Source organism: Hirundo rustica, chromosome 1 (genome assembly GCF_015227805.2).
Source record: "Hirundo rustica isolate bHirRus1 chromosome 1, bHirRus1.pri.v3, whole genome shotgun sequence".
NCBI classification, from domain to species: Eukaryota; Metazoa; Chordata; class Aves; order Passeriformes; family Hirundinidae; genus Hirundo; species Hirundo rustica.
Window position 1 is genome coordinate 41503699 of NC_053450.1, and position 23722 is coordinate 41527420.

General features: G+C 34.3%; 1 protein-coding gene across 5 annotated transcripts in view; it reads right to left on the minus strand.

Annotated features, from left to right (window-relative positions):
• Positions 1 to 23722, minus strand: part of SNTG1 (syntrophin gamma 1) — a 327370-nt gene that overhangs the window by 39290 nt on the left and 264358 nt on the right. For all 5 annotated transcript variants that reach the window (XM_040080452.2, XM_058422692.1, XM_058422687.1 and 2 more), the window contains 2 exons: positions 10350 to 10466; positions 6021 to 6092 (listed from right to left, as the gene is read on the minus strand). In XM_040080452.2, coding sequence (XP_039936386.1) covers positions 6021 to 6092; positions 10350 to 10466 — 189 coding nt within the window. The remainder of the gene's footprint in view (positions 1 to 6020; positions 6093 to 10349; positions 10467 to 23722) is intronic.

A 23722-nucleotide genomic window follows, 5' to 3' on the forward strand; every position in this document is an offset into this window, starting at 1 on the left:
TGGTTGTTGTCATGCACAAAATAACACTGCCTGTTCGCTTTCAGAAAAGACTCTGACATGGTGCTGCAGAGTTACACATCAACACCTTTAACACACAGGGCCCATTAAATTTATCCAGATTAACATCAATTAGGGATTGTATAACAATGTACATGTTGAGGAGAAACGAACTGAAATCACACACAGAGTCACAGAAAACATGTATGATCTGGCCAGAGGTGCAGCCATCCAGTGCCTATCTCTGCTCATGGTAGGAGCAGCTACACACCAATTTACACTTCAAAGGATCCAGTGGTGGAAATTCAGTGGCCTTGTCAGGAGCTCTATTTCAGTACAGAAGTTTTCTTTATGGCCTAATTGAAGCCAGCTTAGTGTTAGCCTTGATGCCAGTGGACATGGAGATATTTATGACTATTACTATTTTTCTTACCTTACGAGACTACTGTCATTCTATTTAGGGGGGCAACAGATCCTCTTTTCTGTGGAAACATTAAATACTCTTAAATGTATGACAGATGGCAAACCGAAGACTGAAAATTACTTAAATTGTTTTAAACTAAAATACTCAATAACTTAGCATTCTTTTCAAGAAATGGCACATGGCTAAACCCTGGCTGAAAAACTAATATTCCTTGTATGCAGCATTAACCTATTCATAAAAGGGATTAATTTCTTCTGCCTCTTAAGCATTTTGAGTACAAAGTATTTTAGTGGAATCACACCAGGATGCAAGTCTCACCATTGAGCAAACCATATGAATGATAGACCACAAAATATGTTCTCTACCTGCACTTCATATGCTTATTTCTATTATTTTTAAAATTTATCGGAATACATTACCATTGTCAGTAGTTTTATATCCTTTTTATATCATCCTTTTCCCATACCTGACTTACTGGAAAAGGACAGCATAATTACAGGCAATTTAACTGGGAAAAATTAACATAACTACATTTGAGGATTTTACACATACTAACAGCTAAAATAAGGAGGGAATCACAAGTCTTCTGAGACACCGAGTTGGTCCTGATTAATATAGCAATAAAATTATAGCTGCACTGATGTGAATGGTACTAACTATAAACACCAATGATTCACCACCCTGATGTGTTGCCAGCACAGACTGCCTTCCACAGTTATCCTCATTTCATTTCAGAGCTGATCTGACACTTGAATATGTTTCCTGTTTTATGCTGAATAACACTTTATGCTCTAACTGTGAATCTCCAAATGCTTTCGTATGACACTGAAGATAGGAGGCAGGTGACTGAGCTATAGAAAGCATTTTGTCACAATTAAAAGGAGATGTTTGGATGAGCTGAAGAACATAAGCAACTGAAGCAAAAAGGTCAGAGAAGTGTAATTTCTTATGTTATTCTTCGTAATTTACCTGAAAAATATAACAAACTTTTTCCTACCCCCTAAATGGAAAAAAATGTTTAAATATTTGAAATATTTACAGATTTATCTAAGGTACTTAAGTCTTGTTAAATTTTGCACACTTACACATTCACATGCTCTCAAACCACAAATGTTAAAACTGTATCAAGAGGTAGCAAAAAGACATACACAGTTAAATCAGCTTTTAAATACTGAACAGGATAAGGCCACCTGCCTTTCTGAAGTTAGTGATAGAATTACCTGGTTTTCTGGAATATTGAATATTGTTCAATTGCAACATTAAAATTAGTTGGCTGTTAATAGGGCTTTACTCCCCAAAATAAATAATAAGGTAAAATAAGCTTCTGGGAGAATAAATTAGAAATATTTATTGATAGCAAATTTTTCCAGCAGTTCTATTGAAAATGATTCACAGATACATTTAATGTCAAAACCAGTATCATTACATTATCTTGACTGACAGATTTCTTAACATGGATCACGGATTTTCATCCACATGCTAGTGCCACTGTCCCATTAGCATCAGTCTAAATAAACTTTGAACAATCTTGTGATTAAAAAAAAAAAAAAAAAAAAAAAAAGTGGTTTAAATGCTATCATCTTCTTACTGGTACCTTTCATTGACTAATCAGTACAGCTTTTACAGTTCCTACCTTCTTCACCATTTCAACTCACCTGATTTTGATTTCTAGTCACTTTCTTTTTACCTGCTTGTTTTTAGGGTTAAAGAGTTCTTCAGTGCCTTGTTTTCCCTCTGCTTCCACCCCTTAATCAACAGACTTACTGAATTTTTAATAAATTACTTCATATGCTTACCAATTTATGCATTTATGCCCCCAGGTCTTAAGTTATTTGCATCTCCATAAATGCTCCTTTTACATCAAATATAGCCCACTGCTGCTCGCCATTGTTTCACAATGAATAATTTAAATCAATTAAATTAAAATGTGACTTTTGTACTCAGCCTCCTTTACCTAGGTTTCATGTAAAAAATTATTATTTCATCCCCAAAATCTTGACAATGAAGAGTTTCATATTTACGTGATAGGTATCTTTATTTGGTAGTTTGTAACTTTATACAGAACCCTTTTTTATATTACATTGTTGCTATGGTAGTGTATGAAAGGCATTATGAGGGTCTGGGGTTTTTTTTTTCTTTTTTTTTAAATTTTTTTACTATATAAAATTATATACTGAACATATAGTATATAAAAATATATATTTATGTATATAAAAATATATACTGAATTAAGGGATCAATGATCTTCTGCTAAATTTCTGTCAATAAAAGTGGTGTTCACACAGTGAAAAGACTGCTTTTTAGAGTCTATTTTTGTGCTTCAAATTTTAAGGGTCTTCCTGGTTATTTTATTATTAGAAGGTCCTAATAAAATTAATCAAGTTAGAATAGAGCCTTAATGCCTTTCTTCTGCTTCTTTTTCTTTGTAATCTGATCCAGAAAATAAAAGAAAAAAGTACATTACAACAAAATAATGATTTATTTGATGAGTACTATAAATATGAATCTACTAGCTATAAATCACATAATAATCTCTGACATCTCTGAATAAGGTACAGGACATCCTGCCTTTTAGCTGCTTGAGACTAAGGCAACTGTGACAATTGAAAATGGCATCCCAGTCTTCTATACTGTTTGTGAAAGGAATCAGAGTCTTTGGAATGGATACTAGAGGAAAAAACCACTAAACACATGAAAGTAGATATAAAGAAAACATTGGTCATGGTGGCAGCCAACTTTTGGGTTTATTCAACATCTTTGGACATCTTCCTGAAGATTAAACCACTTAAGGAATTCGTATTAGGCAAAGTTTTGTGTGTAGACATTAATATTTATTTACTGTTTTAATATTTTTACTGTTACCAGCAGAGGAATTATTCTCTCATTCTGAAGCACTAAAATATTAATATGGATTCAGTAGGATCTGGGAGTTCATATTCTCCACTGTAGTACTTCTTCATGAAGAGGAACTTAGAAAAATCTCTCAAACTGAGGAAAATTACAACTCTGTTTAAAAAGACAAACTTAGGGTAGTAAGTCTCTCTAATCCAGACTGTTCTTGTGAATTTCTTCAGAAATGTAGTCACAATTAGGGACTGGAAAAGGGGGAAAAAATACTTACAGACATATTAAGTAAAGCCCTGTCCTTGTGGCACAAGGGACAGTTATGAAATTGCCAGTATACACAGGAGAAAATACCAGCTACCTTGGGTGACTAACCAGCTACCTAATGAATTCAAGTCAGAGTAACTTTTTTTTTTATGTAGCCTCTTGTTCAGTAATATCCATGGGACTTGTTCAAACGGGTCTAAAAACCACTCATTGCTTAAATGGAGACTTTTAAGATGGCATAAAAGCTGAACAAAACCTTGAGTTTCTACAGATGTTCAATGCAGTAGTGTAATGGGAAGCTGTTTTTCTTGGTTTTATTTGCTTTTATATTTAGTGAAACCATAGTTAAGTTCTATAGCACCTGCTGTAGAAAACTAGAATATGGTGAAGATTAATGCTCCAATGTCAGAAGTTGCAATTCCATTGCAATGATTTTTCCACTTCCAGTTTTTATTATTTACAGGTTTTTGTCAGCTAAAGCACCTGCTTGAAACATTTCAGCATTTTATAGGCCTGAACATATTTACAGAAAATAAATGAATAACTGAATATGAATAAAGTGATAAAGAAACACATAAATTATATTCTTATATTACTTATGCTGGAATTGCCTCTCTGCTAATACAGACTGAGGCTGGAAGATTTACACCTCTTCCCGGACAGTCTGGAGGGCTGGATGATAAAAAAACCCCAAAACAGCATATTTGTACTCTTTTCTTCTACACAACAGTGCCAGGAAGGCATTAGTTTAGGTTTTACTGCTTTGTGGACTGTCTCTCCTTGGCTGACATAACTTCTGCTACATGGCTGAGAAATTAAAAAGAAACAAAACCCCCAATGTATTGGTATACAAGAATAGGAGACACAGAACAAAGGGAGGAAAAGAAGAATGGCTAAAATTGCAGGTGAATTTAGAAGAGCATCAACATAGGCAAATGGCTGAAAGAAAAGAAGGACCCTTAAAAAGACCCAGAAAACTATATGGGACACATTCCATAAATTTCTGTTCAAAGAGTATAAAGAAGATCATTGGATAAGCCAAAGCAGTTAGTTCTCTGACAAAGAAGAGTTACCTTGATGCTTATTGCATTAAGTGCAAGGCCTGAAGCAATCAGAGGTTACCAAAGGGAATGGAGGAAAAAAAAGTGCCTGTAAGAAGTGGTATTTTTCAACTCTTTCAAAGCCTGACTGTGTTCTTAGAGCATTGTTCATTTACACCTCCAGTGCAATGCCTTCACCAAGTGAACAACTCGTCCTGTTACTCCTCTTCCTACATGAGCACTTCTAAGGAGCCGATATTTGCACACACTCGGTAGTTGAAGGACATAACACAGTGATGGGATGTTTTTGTATTTGGGATGTTCTACTCCTTGATGAAGACTCCAGACCTCACAGCCAACACAGCAATAAAAGAAAAGTTTTCACTTCTCTGTTAAGATTGCTAGCAAAGAGGACTTCTTCAGACTATAAACTTGTGGGGGTTTTTGGGTTTTTTTGTTTGTTTGTTTGGGGTTTTTTGTTTGTTTTTGTTTTGGTTTGGTTTTTTTAAGTCTCAAGTGTAAAAAGTATTTGAATTCAATTGTGCCATTCCAACCTTAATTTTCCTCCCTAAGGAAAATATAGTGCACCTATGTAATGTACAAAACCTAAAAAATGTAACATTTATGTCAATAAAAGGTATATCCAGTGGGAAACAGTTTTTAAAAAGTGTGGTGTTTTCGTATTTCTTGTTGATACTAGTCTGTCTCTGCCTAGATAAAACTAAAGAACTGTTAAAATTACCTTTTGTGTAATTTGGACCCCAAACCCCCCAAACCAAACATAAACTAGGAAGCATTTTACATTAATACAAAAAAGCATCTCTTTTCCTTCTCATTTGAGAAATTTTGAGCATCAGTTTTTCACTGTTTTTTTAAAACAGAGAAAAGACCAGATAAAATAATTCTGATTGAATTCAGAATTAAAAATTAAAAAACAATGAACAATAGAGGTCTTACTCAATTTGCCAGTCATAATTTTGACTTTCTAAACATATATCATTATCTCTTCTCATTTATTACACTTCAGGCAGACTGAAGAAAATGGAAAAAAATAAGACAAAAGTTATCAGAATGGTATTGCTCTCAATCCTAGTGGAATTATGCATTGCAGCTACTATTTGTTCCATCCACATATTTGAAAACAACCAAACTGATCACTGTTTCTTTAGGTCCTCAGTTAGAAAAAGAAATGTTACAGCAGTTAAATGTGACATTAAAGTGAAGCTGTAAATCCCGTACAGCATTATGGAGAAATAAGGTAGTTTTCAAATCAAAATCAGTTTATTTCCAATTTTGCCATGCCTTCTAGTTTGATTCCGTATCTACTAAGACCAGTACTTCTGATATTTGACTTCAGAGGAAAAAGAATAGATCTCTTTCTGCAAGGTAGTTAATATTATGCTCTTGTCTGTCAAAGTGGCAATTTATTTTATACTTTCTTATCATACCTTGAGAATTTTGCACATTATCTCATAAACTGAAAATGTTTTCTCAGCTCGTGTCCAATCCCAGGTTGTGACCTTTAAAAAACAAACAAAACACAAAATAAACAAAAAGAAATTAAGTTATTTTTGTTGATTTAAAGAATTAAGTTCATTAACAAAAAGAAATCCCTAAACTATTTACATTGATTAAAATATATTCAGAAAGACAAAGCACTGCCTCAAAACAACAACTAGCAGGGACCACACTGTTCCATCCAGGCAATGCTGAGGAGATGTCCTCCCTGTCCTCACAATGCAGTTCCTTTGCATGCAGCCTGCTCTATGCAAAATGATGATACTTCCCCTGGGAACTCACAGGGGTTGCAGTGAGATCCTGAGAGGATACAGCCCCTGAATTCATCTCACAGAGCTAGGGCCCTGTCTATCAGAAAACGTGTTTCTCACCACTTTCCTTCTTCTAATTGCATGCCACTGTTTGCTCCCAATCACCTACAGTGTTTGAAAATCCATAAAACCACTCTCCGACCTTGCAGTGTCCCAGACACTTAATCCACATGCTTTGAAATCCAGGGGGGAAAAAACAAAGCATGAGACAACACAGGCAGATATTCACTTTCTTTTTTTCTTACCAAGATTAATCTTGGTAAAAATTAAAAAACCCTAAGATTTGAATAGTGTGTGTGTGTGTGTATATATATATATATATATATATATTTAACCTCTTTGTTTTGGGATTTCACAACTGTTTTTAAATGTACTCATTTTAGGCCACTGTTGTACACGGAAAAATGAATATAAAAAATAATTAAATTAAATCATGAAAGGGAAGGTATTAAGAACGGAAAAATGAATATAAAAAATAATTAAATTAAATCATGAAAGGGAAGGTATTAAGACTTAAATGAGACAGAAAGGGATAGATGAATATATTCAGTATGGGAAGAGTAAAGGCAGTATCTTAACCGTGTATAAAATTTCCAAGGAAAACACAAGCAGAAACCAGGAGAATATTCAAAGTCTAAAAATACAGAAGAAGTCACATAATAGAATGAATTTGAGGTTATAAATGAAAGAATAATTATCTTAAAGGTAAGACACTTTGGACAGTGGCCCATAGACAAAGGAAGACAGCTGTACCATTAAATTTGTTAGGCACAATGAAGAGGTTGAAGAAAACATATGTTACTGCTTCTACAAGATTCAAGGTAAACTTTTTGAAAAATGTTTAATAAAATACTTTCCAAAGCCCAAGGAACAAAATATTGTATCAGATCAATTTATCTCTTATCTAAAGATAAAATAATCATTAATAGATCAAAATTATTTTGTATTTGTACAAAATTGTTTGTATTTGAGAAATGTATGAGAAAATTCTATTCCTAACTAATTTTTAGTTAAAACATTACTGTAATGGAAAATCCTTCAAGGAAATCACAGGAGGAATGAAAAGTCCAAAACCACAGTGTTATAGTTCCCCTCCTATTAGAATTTTCTTTATTTGCAGTCATTGTCAAATGCTTGAACTGTGGGTATTAAACCACAAAGCTACTCTTTCTCCTATGGACGAAAAGATAAATTTCTCACCAGAAACAGAAAAATGGGAAGAGGAGTCTTGCTACAGCTCCACTGAGCCCACAACACCCAGTCACACCAGATGAAGTCATATTGTGCCATGAGGAAAAGTCATTATTATTGCTCCTGAAGCACAAAGTCATTTGGAACTATGTTTAAAAATTTACAATAGGCTTCATACTTTGGGGGGAAATATAAGAGCTCCCTCCTCTCCCCTGGTTTCCTGCTTTTCTTTTTACTTGTAAAGGGACTTCTTTTGAGGTCAAACAAAAACTCTTTCTATATAAAGATTTGTGCAAAGCAAAAGAAATTGCTGCATAATTCACTTTTAATGTTTTAACTTAACGTATTGAGTGGCAAAAGAAAGGGTGTTAGTTGCTCTTTCTCAAGTAAATTTCCAGTTATAAATTGGAAGAAATTGAAACCCACCAGACTTGACACAATTAATAATTATAAAGAAGGAAATGTACTAGGAAATAATAGAAAAAAATAATAGTAAAGAAGCAATTTTCTTTAAAAATTTCAAAATGGAAATAAGGACACTAGGATTGCTCCTTTATCTGAGCATAGGAAGTAGAAGTCTTTTTGATCAAACAGATAAAAAACAAGGCAGGGGGAGGCTGTTGATAGATGTCATTTAAACACATGCTTCCCTAATGTGTTAGACTTTGGCAGGGACTGAGGAAATACTTTGTTTGATTTTCTGGTTAAGAAAGCTTGCAGGGCATCTCTTTTCAGAAAACAACTTTGTCCAAGTAGTTTATGCTGCACATATAATTTAAACAGTTTTTATTTTAACTACACTTTATGCATCTCCTAAAAAGAAGCTCTGAAACTTTTCATAACATTTTCTAATCCCTGGAAGAGACCAACCTGCAGAATAGCAAATGTAACTGTATGTGTAAAGGTTTGCATATAGAAAATAGGATTTTAGAAGTGTGTAATTATTATACACATTGCGTGTTGGAACTGGATGATCTTTAAGGTCCCTTCTAACCCAAACATTATATGATTCTATGTCTTTAAGGCAGCTCTGTAGAAATTCTCCCTCTGTCCTAAAAAAAGCATGCTTATCATTCTGCTTCCCTCCTACTCCATGAAGAGAAAATATTTTTCTCTGCATTTGAACAGTTTTTCTATTTTTGACTAGGAACCAGAATCTGGCAATACAGATTCATTTTGTTCTTGCAGCTGAGCTGAAACAAGAGCTGTAAAAACTCAAGGATGGATTTCTTGTCTTATACAATAGCATCTTGCCAAAATTTTCCTTACTCACATCACCATGATTCATATTCTTCATATGAACATGCTCCTTTCACACCCATTAATCACCCCCATCAGACATTTACCCCCTACAAGTACATAATTCCTATAAATTTATGATTCTTCAGTCAAGAGGCTTATTGTCTCTTCCATAATTCTTAAAAAAGAATAATCTTCCTCTTTTGTACGGAACAGGATTTCTCATAATTGATTCTGATTCTATCAAGTACCCAGAATGGATTTGGTTTTACCTGACAAGCAGCAAATGCTCAGGTAGGTCTGGCAAAGATAGGAGAGCTGGTTTTGAATTAAGGTGCTTGTTAGTATAATCTGACATTTTAATCTGATCCTGAAAAATATGCACCAAAAAAGCTTCCACTAATAGACTTGCGAGTGCCAAAATACCACATCCGTGAACTAGTCTACAAACACTGAACACATGAAGTTTTCAATCCATACTTACTTCCATTCCCCATGTCTTTCACTTGTTTTTAAGCCTTTTGCTAAATGAACACCAATAGTTTCAACCTAAAGATTTGCAAGGTGGCTTTGAACTACCTCAGGAAGAGGTTGCCTCAAGAGGGGGTGGATGTCCCATCTCTGAAAACATTCAAGACCGGGTCAGACAGGCTCTGAGCAACATGCTCCACTTGGAGGTGTCCTTACTTGCTGTAGGGAGGTTAGACTAGATGACCTTTAAAGCTCCCTTTCAACCTAAACTATTCTATGATTCTGTTTCAGGCAGGAAGGAGCTACAACCTGAATTTGACAAACACAGGGTTTAGCAGCAGTCAGAAAGGTCACCCAATAAACAGTAAAAATTAATCCACATGACCCTTCCTGCTGCAGGCATAGGACTGCTACTGTCTCCTTAGCAACTGGCTCAAAAGTTAGCTAGAGGATCTTTACTGCAGCTTGGATATACCATAAGACTGTGAAAGTAAATTGCTGAATATAAGATGAGTGCTAAAATTTTGCCCGATGTTCCCAGCGAGATTCCAATTAAGATATTTAACCTAAACACTTTCATTTGATCCTTCCTTTTGGTGCTCTCAAGAAGCAAAAACTTACGTTCAGGATGGAATCTAAATATAGACACATTGCCATCTCCACAGCATGTAAAAACCTTTGGTATTTCCCCAAATCTCAGCAGTTTCACTAGACTGATTGTTCAGTTTAAATCTAACCAACTTGCTTGAGGCCTGTTCTGTCTGCCAAAGGAAAATTAAAAGTTCCCTTTTAACATGAGCAGATTTCTCTTTAATTTTTCTAAGTGTTCATTTAAGTGGGGGAAAATAAATTCTTGCTAGATACCCAATCATCTGATGAAGAGCTGTTTTCTCTCACTTCTATACCACACACCCTGGAACTTTTCAATGTTGTTAGTTGCTGTCCTGCTACCCCAATGAGTGATATCTCATTGTGAAAGACTTGTACACATTACATGACATTATTTTAATAACATTTATTCCCACTAAGCATGAGAAACATACTTACTGGAGGTGCTATAAATTTGTATAGGGAAGATCCCCTCAGTGCTAGAAACTTTGGTGCATACATTCGGTCCTGAAGGGAGTCTTGTTCCCGTTCTTCTGTCCAGCCCATGTAGACTATCTGACAAAAAAATCAACAGTGTTGACAATTTCTCAGAAATTTTCTTGTGTTGCAAGCATTTCACGTGCATAAACTGATGTCTGTCAAATTTAACACAGCTGCAAACTTTGAACCCCAAACACAATATGGTTCATCAGCAGTTTTTATAAAGGATGCCTGTTAGGTCAATGCAAAAACATGAGAAGAAATACTTATTGTGTTAGCAACAACAGAAAACATAACCCACATACTTCAGAGATGTTAAAGGTGTATTCTACATATTTGCTAACAGATCATGTCAGTGAAATTTAATGCAAGTGAAGTATATGGAACTACCAGTCAGGAATCCTAAGTCAAGCAACTGCTATTACAGAGTAATATAAAAACAGCCTCCACACGCAAGTTCACAGTTATGCACTGAACAATATGATCTTACAAGATTTATTTCCAATTAATGTCTTTTTTTTTTTTTTTTTTTTTTTTTTTTTACTCTCTGAAAATCTCTGTGTAGGAGTTTTCAACCTTTTTGCTTAGAAACAGATTAGCAGACTGTTTCCAGTCACTATTTTAAATTTCATCTACAGCTAAGAAGTGACTAGAATGCTGTAGACCCTTACCACCACCAGCAGATCTTCTGACACAGATGTTTGAACTAGAACTTGTTCCAACTGAGTTTAGGATGTAATTTCCTAACCATTCTATTAAGTTTGAGTTACTTAATACCATCAAATCCTTAAAGATTAGAAGAACATGAGTCAACACTATGCCAACTTCTGGAGAACCACTGAACAGGGAGTAGACACATCATGAAACATTTGATTTATAACCATGCCATTAGTAATAAAACACAGTTTCCAGTGTGCACTGGTATGCTACTGCTATGGAAAATAGTTCAACCCATATTTCATACATTACATAGCTGTTAATGGGATAGATCTATTTTGAAATGTCTCTGTGAAATTGATTTCTACACTAACAAATAAAGTATGGGACATTCTCTGTCTTAAATGCCCGTAATAATCATGTAAGGAAAATTATAATAACTATGTACGGAAAAGGTAAAGTCAACAAATTTGTAAGTGCACCTGGTATGAATGGTAAGAATGTCCCTAAAATGAAAGTTTTTACTGCATGTTTTATTCTCCTAGACTTTGAATGTTGTGTACTTTTTGAAAACAAATTCACACTAGTTTATTTCTTTACATTTGGGTAGAAAATTTTCAGAAACATTTCTTCATGGAATATGCTTTAAAATAAATAGTGGGTCTATTACTTTTTTTTTCTTTCTCTTATCTTTTTTCAGGGAGGGCGAGGTTATATTTTTTATCGTAACATACTGGAAATTATTAGCTTTTTTCAAAATCCCCTTGTAAGAAATCAATACTACTAGTCTATGTCATACTTTATTGGATATTTTATGGTCTGTAACCAGAGACAGGGAGAAGGTCCATTTTTCTCATACTACAGTGACACCTCAATACTTAATTATTTTGTCAATATCAAACACTAAAACTGTCATATAGTCTCAGTTTCAATGAAGAACGTGTTGAAATATCTGCTCATTTGGTGACTAAACAAGTTTATAGAAGTCAAAAAGAGGACAGATCTGTACCACAATATTCAACCATTAAAGAAAGTGCTAAAAAGAGTGCTAAACACTCTATTGTTATGCAATTACTAAAAAGCCCTGTTCTCTGAAATGTCATTCATTCTCAAATGAAGAACTATTCAGAAAAAAAAAAAAAAACAACCAAAAAAACCCAAAACCAAAAAACAAAACAAAATAAACCCCCCAAAAAACCAACCAACCAACCAACAAACAACTGACTCGTAAAGTAAGAGAAGTTTTAAATTATTTAAATTATTTCAATGTTTATTCAAATTTCATTTCTGCTGTTTCATATCCTGTCCATAAATAAGATCTTCATCCCTCCAACTTCATTGCAGTCTCTAGATCTCAGTGACTGAGGTGAGTTACACAGAAGAGGTATATAAGTATAAACAAATTGTACTACTATGTGCAGAAGTTTGGCACATTTTTCTCTCAATAACGGAAAGAAAATACAAGATCTCTGATTTCTAGGAATTGAGACATCTATGCTTCAAAATTAATTTAGTTGAATTCATTTGGTTTCATCTTGATTTGTTTCATTTAAATTGGACACACAGTAAGATATCATCTTGCCTGATGATATTTAATATCACTGTAACATTGTATGTAATCCCTTCTTATTGTTTTTCTCTTTCATATTTCTACATCTACTATTCATCACAATAACAGAATACAGTCACTCATGCTATGCAGAGGTATTGATATTCCACATCTGATTGACTCAATACTAAAGTAGCCATGAAATTTAAGGCAATTTCTCCCTTAGTTATTTCTCCCTTGCCTCTGTAGATCATGAGGAAAAATTAGATAAATTTCCCAGACAACCTGCTGTATCAAAAGTTTTATTAACAGAAAAGCATTTTTGCTTCAGACTCAATAACTACTATACAAAATAGAGAGGAACTGTCAAGCAAAGGCTGTATGTTTATAACTAGGAATATTTACAAAATTATATGAGTGCTTGTCCATATCCATGTGTGGATTAAAATAGCACAGGCTATGTTCTGGAAAACAAGGTAAAAGCTAAACAAATACTTACTAACTATTTTAAGAGACAACTCTGAGAACTATGATAACTTTTAAGTTCCTAAAGTGATTTAAGTTTGTCTAAGATTACTAAATGTGTGAAATTAAATAAAATATTGCAATTTTTTAATACAATGAAGATGAGAAATTGCTGAAAATTTTCACTTCTGAGGTAAAATAGATGACATTTTTGAGACATTTCTGTTACTGGGAAACGTTCTGAATTCTAAAAAAGCTTTGACATATAAAAACAGAGAAACTTACTTACTGGAAAGGGACTGTTACTCAAAAAAGTTAATATGTATAAACTGAAATATTGGATGAATATGATATATGACTGAGAGTTTTGGATCATATCTTAGTGTAGCTGAACATGTGAATTTGGCACATATGGCATTTCATGGGATTATGAAATTCCAGAAATTTCATTTCTGAAAATAAATGCTTAGCACAGACACACAATGAATGGATATAAATGTTAATGTTAATCACAAATAGACAGTGTACACCATGTTCCTTACTAATTAAAAAAATTAGTGAGTTTTTAATCTTTTAATCTTATCAAGTTTGAGTCCCCATAGAACAACAAACGTGTTATCAACAAACGTGGCAGGGTGGTGAAAACAGATTTTATTTATGATTCACCTTCCACTTGAAAGGTAATTTTTGCAGTCCTAGTTTCTAACTTACCTCAAGCAGCTCATTCTTCAAAATCAAATGGTGACACAAATTAGTTAACTTAGTGGCTGCTGGTTCAGTAACAAAGATTCAATAAGTCATTACGGTTTATGAGTTGTATCATGGACAGTTTAAAAAAATCCATATTGAAATGATAAATGAAACAGGACAATTTCTTCAGTCAAAAATCCATAATCTTGTAATTTAATATGTTCTTAAATCACACAGACATTCTAATCAAGCAAGATAAATTGCCATATTTTATATCAGTCCAATATATTGCTAAAAGTTACTTAAATAGCCTTGACTATCAGAGACACTTTTTCAGAGTTTTTACACAATTTTATTATATTTTAGGAAGAATAGTAAGACAAAAATACAAGAAAAATCCCCCAAAATGAAATGGAATATGTATGTGACATCATAAAAGTGAGGCAATTCAAAGATCAGAACAGATGCACTGACAGCTTTTTATCTTGCAAGTCTGATACTCATACTTACATTATGTGAAACTGTGCTTTAGGGCAATAAGATGAACATGGAATCAGAAGACAAATAAATATGTCAGACAATGCAGAGGGAAAGTAATGAGGGATGAGAAATTCAGATAATGCTCTCTACCCTGGTTTTAATATAATTTTCTCAGTACTTTTAAAAATAATTTTCTGTATAGTCTAAAAAATTCATTATAGTCAACTTTTAGCAGAAAAAAAAACCAAAACAACAACCCCCCCCCCCAAAAAAACCAAAACCAAAACCCCCCCCAAAAAACAAAACAAAACAAAACAAAACAAAACAAAACAAAAAAAACAAAAAAAAAAAAACAACAAACAAACAAAAAAACCACACACAAAAAAACCACCACCACCCCACACTGGAAATATGGGAAAAAGTGGAAGAAAAAAGGGGTCATTGTGCAATCATTGGCAAAACCAATTTTGCTTAGGAATTGGCTTAGGAAAATGCTTACAATTTTTACACTGAGTAAAAAATAATTCTTCAAAGTCAACAGAAGAATTAATGACATAGAATTTTGATTGGATGTTAGAAAAAAATTGCCCTATTGTAAATGCAGTTAAAATATCTCCTAGCCTATTTTTTCAGTCTGCTAATCCTTCCATAGTTTTTGGTTTTTTTTTTTTTTTTTAATTCCTGTCAATTATTTTTTATCTGCCTCATTTTAAAAAAGCACACTAAAACTTTAGAGCTATCTCTGACAGCTCTAAAGATTGCCTTCATATTTTTGAACCATTTAACTACAAATAGATTATCCAATCTAAGATTGCACATACATTGTATCTCACAGCTTAATCTTCTTCTGTGTAAGAACTCACACTGTCATCTTGTTACCAGACCAAGGCTGAGTATAGGTTTTCCATTTTGCTTTGTCTTGTTCTACTTTTGAAATGACCACACAAAATCTGAGTAAATATTATCAGATCTTAAAGTAAATACTGTCAGAGAAAACAGAAAATATTTCTTAATTATGAAAGATGAATTTTCACTTACAATCCAGATAAATAAAAACCAGTATCAAAAACTGAAAACAGAGTAGATTTGCTATCTTGGCAAACAACATCAGAATCAGAGCAGACAGGTGTTTATAGTAACAGAACTTGCCTGGACCTCCATAGAGATCTGTCTAGAATTAATGGCGCTGTTTGAAAAACCTGCATGACAATTTATGTTACATCCAACAGCATCCCATGAGAAAACTCTGCACATTCCCAGTGAGATGTACTTGATCTTGGTAGAAATCAGGACGATATTGACTGCTTCATGCCTTCATTTCTTCCACAGGTTTGAAAAATGATGGCTACATGTGGATACAGGATAGTTTTCCAAACAGGTAAAGAATTATGTCTTGCTTTTCCAGGTTTCTTCTTCTTTTATAATCAACTAATCCAGAGAAATATTTTGTCTCACCCATTTGGTTTTTCATCCAGTGCTTCATGTTAATAGACACAGCTTATTTCAAAGCACTCATTTTACTTATTTAAGATTTCTAAGTAGCTGTTTATTGAAATAAATTCTTCTAACAACAAAGTCAGTTTGAACCTTAATTGAGCAACTGTGTGCCTTTGTAAAAATGTCAACATTAGAAGTTGGGATTTTTTGCCTCTCTTAAATTACAAGTCAATGCACGTGTATTTAAAATTCATTACAATTTGAATTTGTTCATTTTAATAGAGGTGATTAGCATTTAGAAAGCACAGACTTTTTCCAAGAAAGACTTTATGCAGCTGTTATTACAAAGATGGATTTGGATGCAGTATTAGATAACCACCTATACTAATTTTGGGAGTGTATGTGAAATTATGAGTAGGAATCAGCACAAAAAACCCTCATGCTAGTCCTGTCTTCCAGGATATTGACTGGGTAATTAAAAAAGAAAGAAAATGAACTAGAGTAGCTAGCCAGAATGTAGCAAACCCCCTAAAATGCCAAAAACAAGGGATATGTGTATTTTTTACAGCATTAAGCATTTTCCTGCTAAATAAGTATGGTAGCTAGGTGATGAAAAAAAAATCATGTTATCTAAAGTAAACTGCCTTCCTCACTTGACTGAATCTTCTCCTTCTTGTAGACTTTTCCTATTTACCTCTCAGTTTTTTGTTCTGAGATTCAGGTGGTTTTAGAGTCTTTTTGCCTTCTGCAAAGCTCTGAGCCAAACGCAAGAAAGAGACGGAGTCTTCAGGTTCTGATTTTTCAAGCTTGCATGCTCTGTTTATTGTTTCTTATCTTACAAGTTTCTCAGTGCCCAACTAAGATCTGTGCAGCTGCTTGGGCATCTGGTGACTCCTCTCGGACTGGGCTGTCACTATCTTTTATACTAATTGCTACGTGTTCTTTATTTATCATTATTTGTCACTACCTATCACTTATACTAAACAGGTCATCCCTGCTTTGACCCAATCTCTTTAAACTACTTTGTGCCACCGTCACTGCTGAAAATGGAGTGAGGGAAGAAGAAAGAAGCAGGAGACAAAGCCCCAAATCCTCCATCTTGCTCCCATTCACTTCCATACTAAAAACCCAAACCTACTGTTTTTCACCTTGTGATAAGCTAAACTACTATCTCACACTCTTGTGGCCGGCAATCCTTCCCGCAGTGCAGGAAGCCTTTCCCACGGACTGAGATCAAAGCCAATGTCCCTCTGGGCTCTGTTCCAGAGTCCCAGACCCCCCTGTCCAGGTCCCTGACCCTCCAGGGCAGCCAAAGGAATGCCCTGGACTCCAACATTTACCCACCACATAACTCACCTTCCAAGCAATTTAGTGTATCCCTGAACAGGTTCATTTGATTACCAGGTTTACCACTTAGTCCTGGTGACATCGAGGCATTTTACAGCTGACCTGAGAGGCTTTAGATATCCTCTGATACTCTCAACAGAGCAGCTCCCAGCAAACACTTTGAAAATATGCAGGTCTCACATATTTCCTGACTAAAAAAATTACTAGGTATCACACTATCATCATTTCCCTTTCCTTTTAATGTTGTGTAACTGCAACCAGTAGGGTTCTGCTTTTTTTTCTGGAAAAATAAAAAAATATATCTTTGATAAATGGTCATATTTGAATTCCTACCTGTTCATTTTTCACCTACTGAATTTAGGAACAGACCCAAGAAAGGCTAGAATTTTAATCCAGGATGAAATTTCTGGGGGATTTTGAGGGTTTAAAATAGATAACAGTGCAATACAGCAAGCTCAGCATTCAGGTGACAAGAAAGTAAACATCATTTATTTTAAAGCCTAGTAGCTTGACTGGGTTTAGGACTTATCTTTTGATTAACAGCATATTTTTTTTTCCTCTCCTAAATGTACACAGCATGTATTTTTCATGCCCTAAAATAAAAATGGGTCAAATGAAATTATTTCAAATAATCAAGCTGGAGGGCATGACCTCTCCCTTTTGATGAACAACATATCATAACTCATCTTGTTCACCTCAGGGTAGACTACTGAAAGATGCTGAATGAAGAAAAAGATCAGAATATTACAAGTCACCAGACAGTGTCTTTCACATTTCTGATGGTGCCACTTAGGAAACAACTGACATATTTATCTTTCTTAAGTATCAGGGTGAGTGAAATATTTACAAAAACATCTAATAACAATTTTAACTTGTCCCAGGAGTACCTTTCAATTAGATTTCAATGACTGGTTACAGATAAATTTTTTTTATTTTCTTTTTCTGTTTCTCTGAAAAAGACTGGTAAGCAGAACTTGGACAGGACTGGAGCAATTTAGGCTCTGCGGCTGTCTCTGTGAGATCATACTGCTCATGTAGCTGCCTTGCTCACATCCTGAGCTTACTGAACTCAGTCCAAAGGAGATGGCAACAATACACACAAAAGAACCCCAGATGACTGAGTAAACAGAAAATACAGATGATGGGGAATAGGTTGTTTGAAATGAATTTTAGTAATAAATGTTTTGAGTTTGCATAACATCAGAATTACATTTCTACAGAATTAGGTGTTTATACTCAAAGTGCTCACAAAGCCAGAATAAACCGGCAAATAATCAATGTATACGTAAAGTTGTCTTTAAAGTCTCTAGTGTCGCTGTTTGCACAGCAAAATAAACATACCTAAGAGAAATCCTTTTTTTTGTATCAGTGATTTCACAAGATCTGGCTTAGAAATATTTTTATACCCTGGTGAGAACAAAGCTTGAAAATTAGTAATTCACATACATATGTAAGTATACAAAAGCCTTTTTAGACTTAAGGTATTTTATTTAAATACTTCATGGAATCAACATCAATATTAAATAGAATAAGGCTGTTCATGGGTGCTCAGATTAATTTTCATTCTCAATAATTTAAATGGCAATTGATGAAAATAGCTACCAATGCTTGCAAAATATCTTTGACTATTTCTACTGAGGAACAATTATTTTCAGTCCTATCTGATTATCAAAGCTGAAACTCTCCTTAAGACTTTCTCAGGGCTCTCAGAGAACAAAATTACTACTCATAAACTCCTAGAATAAGAAAAATAAATAAAATCTCCAAAACCTGAAACATTTTAGACCAGCATTACATTGCCTTTCAGAAATACAGTAATTCTTTCAAGCACTCAATGCATGTAACTGAAAGAACAAAAAAGTCAACAAGAGGTGAAATATTATTTTCAAAAGTACAATCAGATTTCTGTATAAACCCATTGGTTTTCAGGTTTCATAATCCATTCTCAGTTAATGAAGTATTTAGAAAAAGGAGACTGTGACTGAGGAAGTAGACATGGGTTGCAATTTTTTTTTTTTTCTTGCCAGCAACATGATTTTGCTGTGAAAAAGAAGGTCTAGAAAAGGTCAACCGGTGGTTAAGTAAACTTTTTTGTAATGAGAGAACAATTCATCCAGCTCCAGGGTAAGCTGTTAATTTCTAAGGACTCACGACACCAAAGGAAGGACTGCACTATTACAACAAACCAAACCATGATCTGAAGCCAAGTTTCACGTTAACAGAAATACAGATAATTAAGCTGGTGTTAGACTCAATTAAAAACTAACAATATCATAGAATCCTTCAATGATTAATGGCTGCTGCGAAAGGAAACATGATGGCAAGTGATGCATGGCACTGTTGGGCATGGTGTAGTCACTTTATGCAACTGTTAATAGGGACAGCTGTCTCTTTTAAGCAAAGTTAGTTGTTGAATTTTCTTATTTAACTTCCTGGTCATTGTATCTCCAGCAATCAGTGTACAGAAACAAAGTTCAGTGAGAGAAGGGAAATAACAAAGAAGCCTTTCTAGTGTAGAATTAGTCAGAAAAAACTGAAGACCACACAGCTCTCCTACAGAACATGGAAACCTACGGATGAGAAATTTTGCTGCATCTGCACAATGTCTTTGGAGAATCAATGTTACCATTGCCAGTTACTGACAGGGAAAAAAAGCCCAACAGGTGGCATAAAATTTTAATCAAATCAATAAAGAATACTCCCTAAGGTAATTTTGTATCTTATTAGCTATAGCAAATAATCCTTTGTCTAATGATTTCACAGTTTTCAAGATCATTAAGCAACAGGTCTAATTAAGCTTAATTTCTAAATAGAAAATTATAATAATTCTTCTTTATTTATAAAAAACCAAACAATGCAGTAAAACTTCAGTTCAAATCATATAATGTAATAAGAAATTGTAAATTAATCAATAAATTTAACATACATAGATAACAGAAGTAATTATTCTTTATTAGAAAAATTAGACTGTATTTAAACACTTCTCTTTCTTTAACTGAAAAGTATTTCAAATACATCTATAAAAGAAATGAAGACTACTTTTGAAAAAATAACAGTTAAACAGCTAAAATCTATATTTAAACAAACTGGTCCCAAAGATCTTCCACTACAGCTGAATAGAGATAATGTTATAGATCATTGCTTTTCTCTTTCACCTGCCTTCAGAATTTGAACTTTCAATCACAAAAGTCTGAAAAATAAGCTGCTTTTATAAAAACAAATAAACACAGTTGAAGTCGAGTAGATACTTTGATAGATCTAAAGAAAGGGATTTACTCACTATGCCTGTTTTGTACCACTATGGCAAAGAAATTAGGTAGCAAAGCACCACTAATGAATTTTAATATTTGTGAAATACTCAATTACTTCTTTTGGTGATAGATGTTATGAAATCCCCACTCTTAAAGGTAGTCACAACCTGATGGCGGAAAGTCCACAGCGATCTGATTTATGTAGGCTATTCTCTGAGCAGGATTCTGACCAGATGACCTACTAAAATTTATCCAATATAAATTATTCTGTGAGTCTTTGATCTCAAAGCAGCTATTTCTGTTCTGGAATCTGTTTTAAAATACTCTTGACTTACTGCTCTTAGAAAAACAGCTTTAGCATTTTTTTTATATAGCTTTACATTATTTCATTATTATATACAAACCATATGTGGTAGTTCACATTTCATAACCCATCTCTAGCTGCCTAGGAATTTCTAAGCATCCCCATTTTTTATCTACCTTAATTTTCAGAGGAGCAGTGTATCAAGTTTCTCACTGGACATTTCATCCTTAAAATACACTGCAAAGGAATTTTTAGTACAGATTGCTTGCAGGTAAAGTACCCTTGAGATTGAAGACATTGCTCACAAGCAGCAATGAAAGATGTATCCTATCACCTCTTCTCAATTGTAAACAGGGGGAGAAAAGGTTATGATTTCTGAAGGACCATGATATCCTCCAGAGATTGAAGAGGAAGGGAAACAGGAGGTGAGAAGTCAGATGAGACAAGAATAAAGTTGCTAGTAAAGGACCGAAGTAATGATATATAACTTGCATTTATACACATTCTTAAAGTAAATAAAATTCTTCTTGGATTATGAAGAAAGAAGGAAAAATCAAGCTACTTCTGAATGACTCTAAACATCCGTTTCCAAACAGTGGTATTAAAATACAAATGTGTTAAGAAACAGAACCCAGAATGCAGAATGCAGTCCCATTCTGAAAGAGAAAAGCTAAAATATCCCCCTCAGAAGCTAAAAAAAAAAAGTTAGGGGATGATTAGATGAAGAACATGATATTCAGCATCTTCTACATACTATTCTTTTCATGCTTCTCTCCATATCTTATTTATTAACAAGATGAGGTTTTGGGTTTTATTATATAGACAGTTTTAATTTTCCTGGTGTTTAGATTGAACCTAGGCTATCCTGAGGATTCTATAGCAGGTCATATGCCAATAGCCTGTGGCACAAAGTCAGCAGTAGTGTTCATAACATTTACTGAACTTATGTTGCACTTACGTTTTGACAGTGGGGTGATGCCTGTCAGTAGCTGATTTGTCTCTAGCATCACAGCATTTCCATGAATTTTGCAGTTTCATTGGAAAAGCTGTTTTTAAAAGTGCCAAGTGAGACTCACTTTGCAGTATAAGAGCTTTCTTCCACTCATATAATATTTTATTTTTTTTAACAGTGTCCCACTACCATGAGAAATTAAGGGATGCAACCCATAAAATTAAGAATGCATCCTGAATGAAACCAAAATTTCAGTGTAATATGTAGAGGCTCTTTATCCACAGAGAGACAAGCAAGCTCCTTCACCCACAGAAAGATAACATAAAAACTCCTCTGAGGGTGCCATCTGTCTGATTGAAGAAGAGATCCTGGTGAAATAATTCAGGGCCTTCCCTGTGAAGTGCAAACAGTGACCTTCAGGAACATTATTTAACAATTGACGGATGTAAACTCATAATTGATACTTAGCCAGAAGTCACGCCTCTCACAGACAGCATCTTTTCTTTCAAGCTTTTTTTCAGTCTCAGAGGTTTGGATGCTATTTGCATAATAGGATCAGATCCTCTTCTTTCCCACTGTCTGGGTTTGGTTTTGAACAGCAGGCTACTTCAGCAGGAGGGGAAGAAGAGGCGGCTGCATTATTCCACCTACTGCCATCAGGGCAGGCGCGTGGGAGCAATAGGCTGGAGTGATGAGTGACTATTGCTTCTACTAAGCAAGTACTACAGACAGTAGGCTGTTAAACAAATAATGGGACACAGCAGGACTTCTGGATGTATATTTACAGAAAGCAGCTAGAAACTGTACACTACTGTATCTTGATCCTGCTGGACTTTGTGGGTACTCTTGAGTTGGCTCAGGTCACTCAGTACTTGCACACTACCAGAGGCATCAATGCGGAGACCTGCTTTAGAGTAAGAAGGCCAGGTACAGAATTACCTACCTATCTACACCTCCTCAGACCTTCAGACCTGCACATTCCACATAAGTAGACCTGGTTGGTTGGTTGGTTTTTTCTTTCCTACTCAGCATTGCTGAGAGGTATTCCAACAAGGAAGGATGCTTCCTATTAAATAAATAAATGACTACTTTTGTCAGTTGTCAGATCCTGAGTATAGTTTTTTGACCTGACACTGCTAAATCTCTATTTGCTGTGTCATAAAATGACAGACTTACTAAGTTTTGCTTCCAAACATACTAAGATTGAAAGCAAGTATTTTCTAATATGCTAAACATATAACAGATATTGCTGACTGAACAGTGTCTCCTTATCAGGACATATAACTCTTTGAAAAGACAAAAAAAGTGTTGTAATATTATGCCTTTCTAGGGGATGTTTATGCATTTGCAATTAGCTGCATTTTAAAGGTTTTTTTGCAGTTTTCCTTCACACATTTTCAGTGATTAATACTTCTCAGTGTTATTTTTTCTTTCTTCATTTAGAAGTAACCCATAAATTGTCAATGGCTTTGTACTATTTTATACTATATTTTCTGAAATTCAGGTAGCAACTCTGTCACTGGTTCCATGGACTGTTATTGTGATGAGAGAGAAAAGACAAATGACCACCAGTCCATAGAGTTCTGTTTAACCCCTGTTCTTAGAAGTTCAAGAGAATAAATATTTTTCCTATCAGAAACTATGATTTGAAGAACCAATCATCTTCACAGTTGTAAAATATGTAATGAGAAAAACGAAATGTTATTCACTTCTCCTCTTGAAAGTAAACTGTAATTAAATATACTTTATTTATGCCTTTTGAGTCTCATGTGCTCCTCCAATAGAAAATCTATAGTTAAAGTATATGCTTCATTGATTCCAATTAATTTCTTTAGATGATACAATTCCCCAAGGAATAATGTCTGTATAGGCTTACTGAACACCTTCCTTCTAGTATACTAAAGTTAATGTTATTCCTGGAAACTTTTACACTCACTTGATGCAATAAAAGAGACATTACAATAAAGCATTACAGCCTTTTTATTTCTAACCTCAGCCTCCAATGAAAATTACAGTCTGACCAGACAGAACAAATTAATTTCTGGTAAGTTACAGATATTAACAATTCCTTATTTAAGGTGAGGCTAGAGGAAAGAAAAACTTTCCCCTACACTTAATCTTTCTAAGTATAAATGGGGGGAGGGAAAAAAAAAAAAAAAGGAGAAAGGAGAAAGGAGAAAGGAGAAAGGAGAAAGGAGA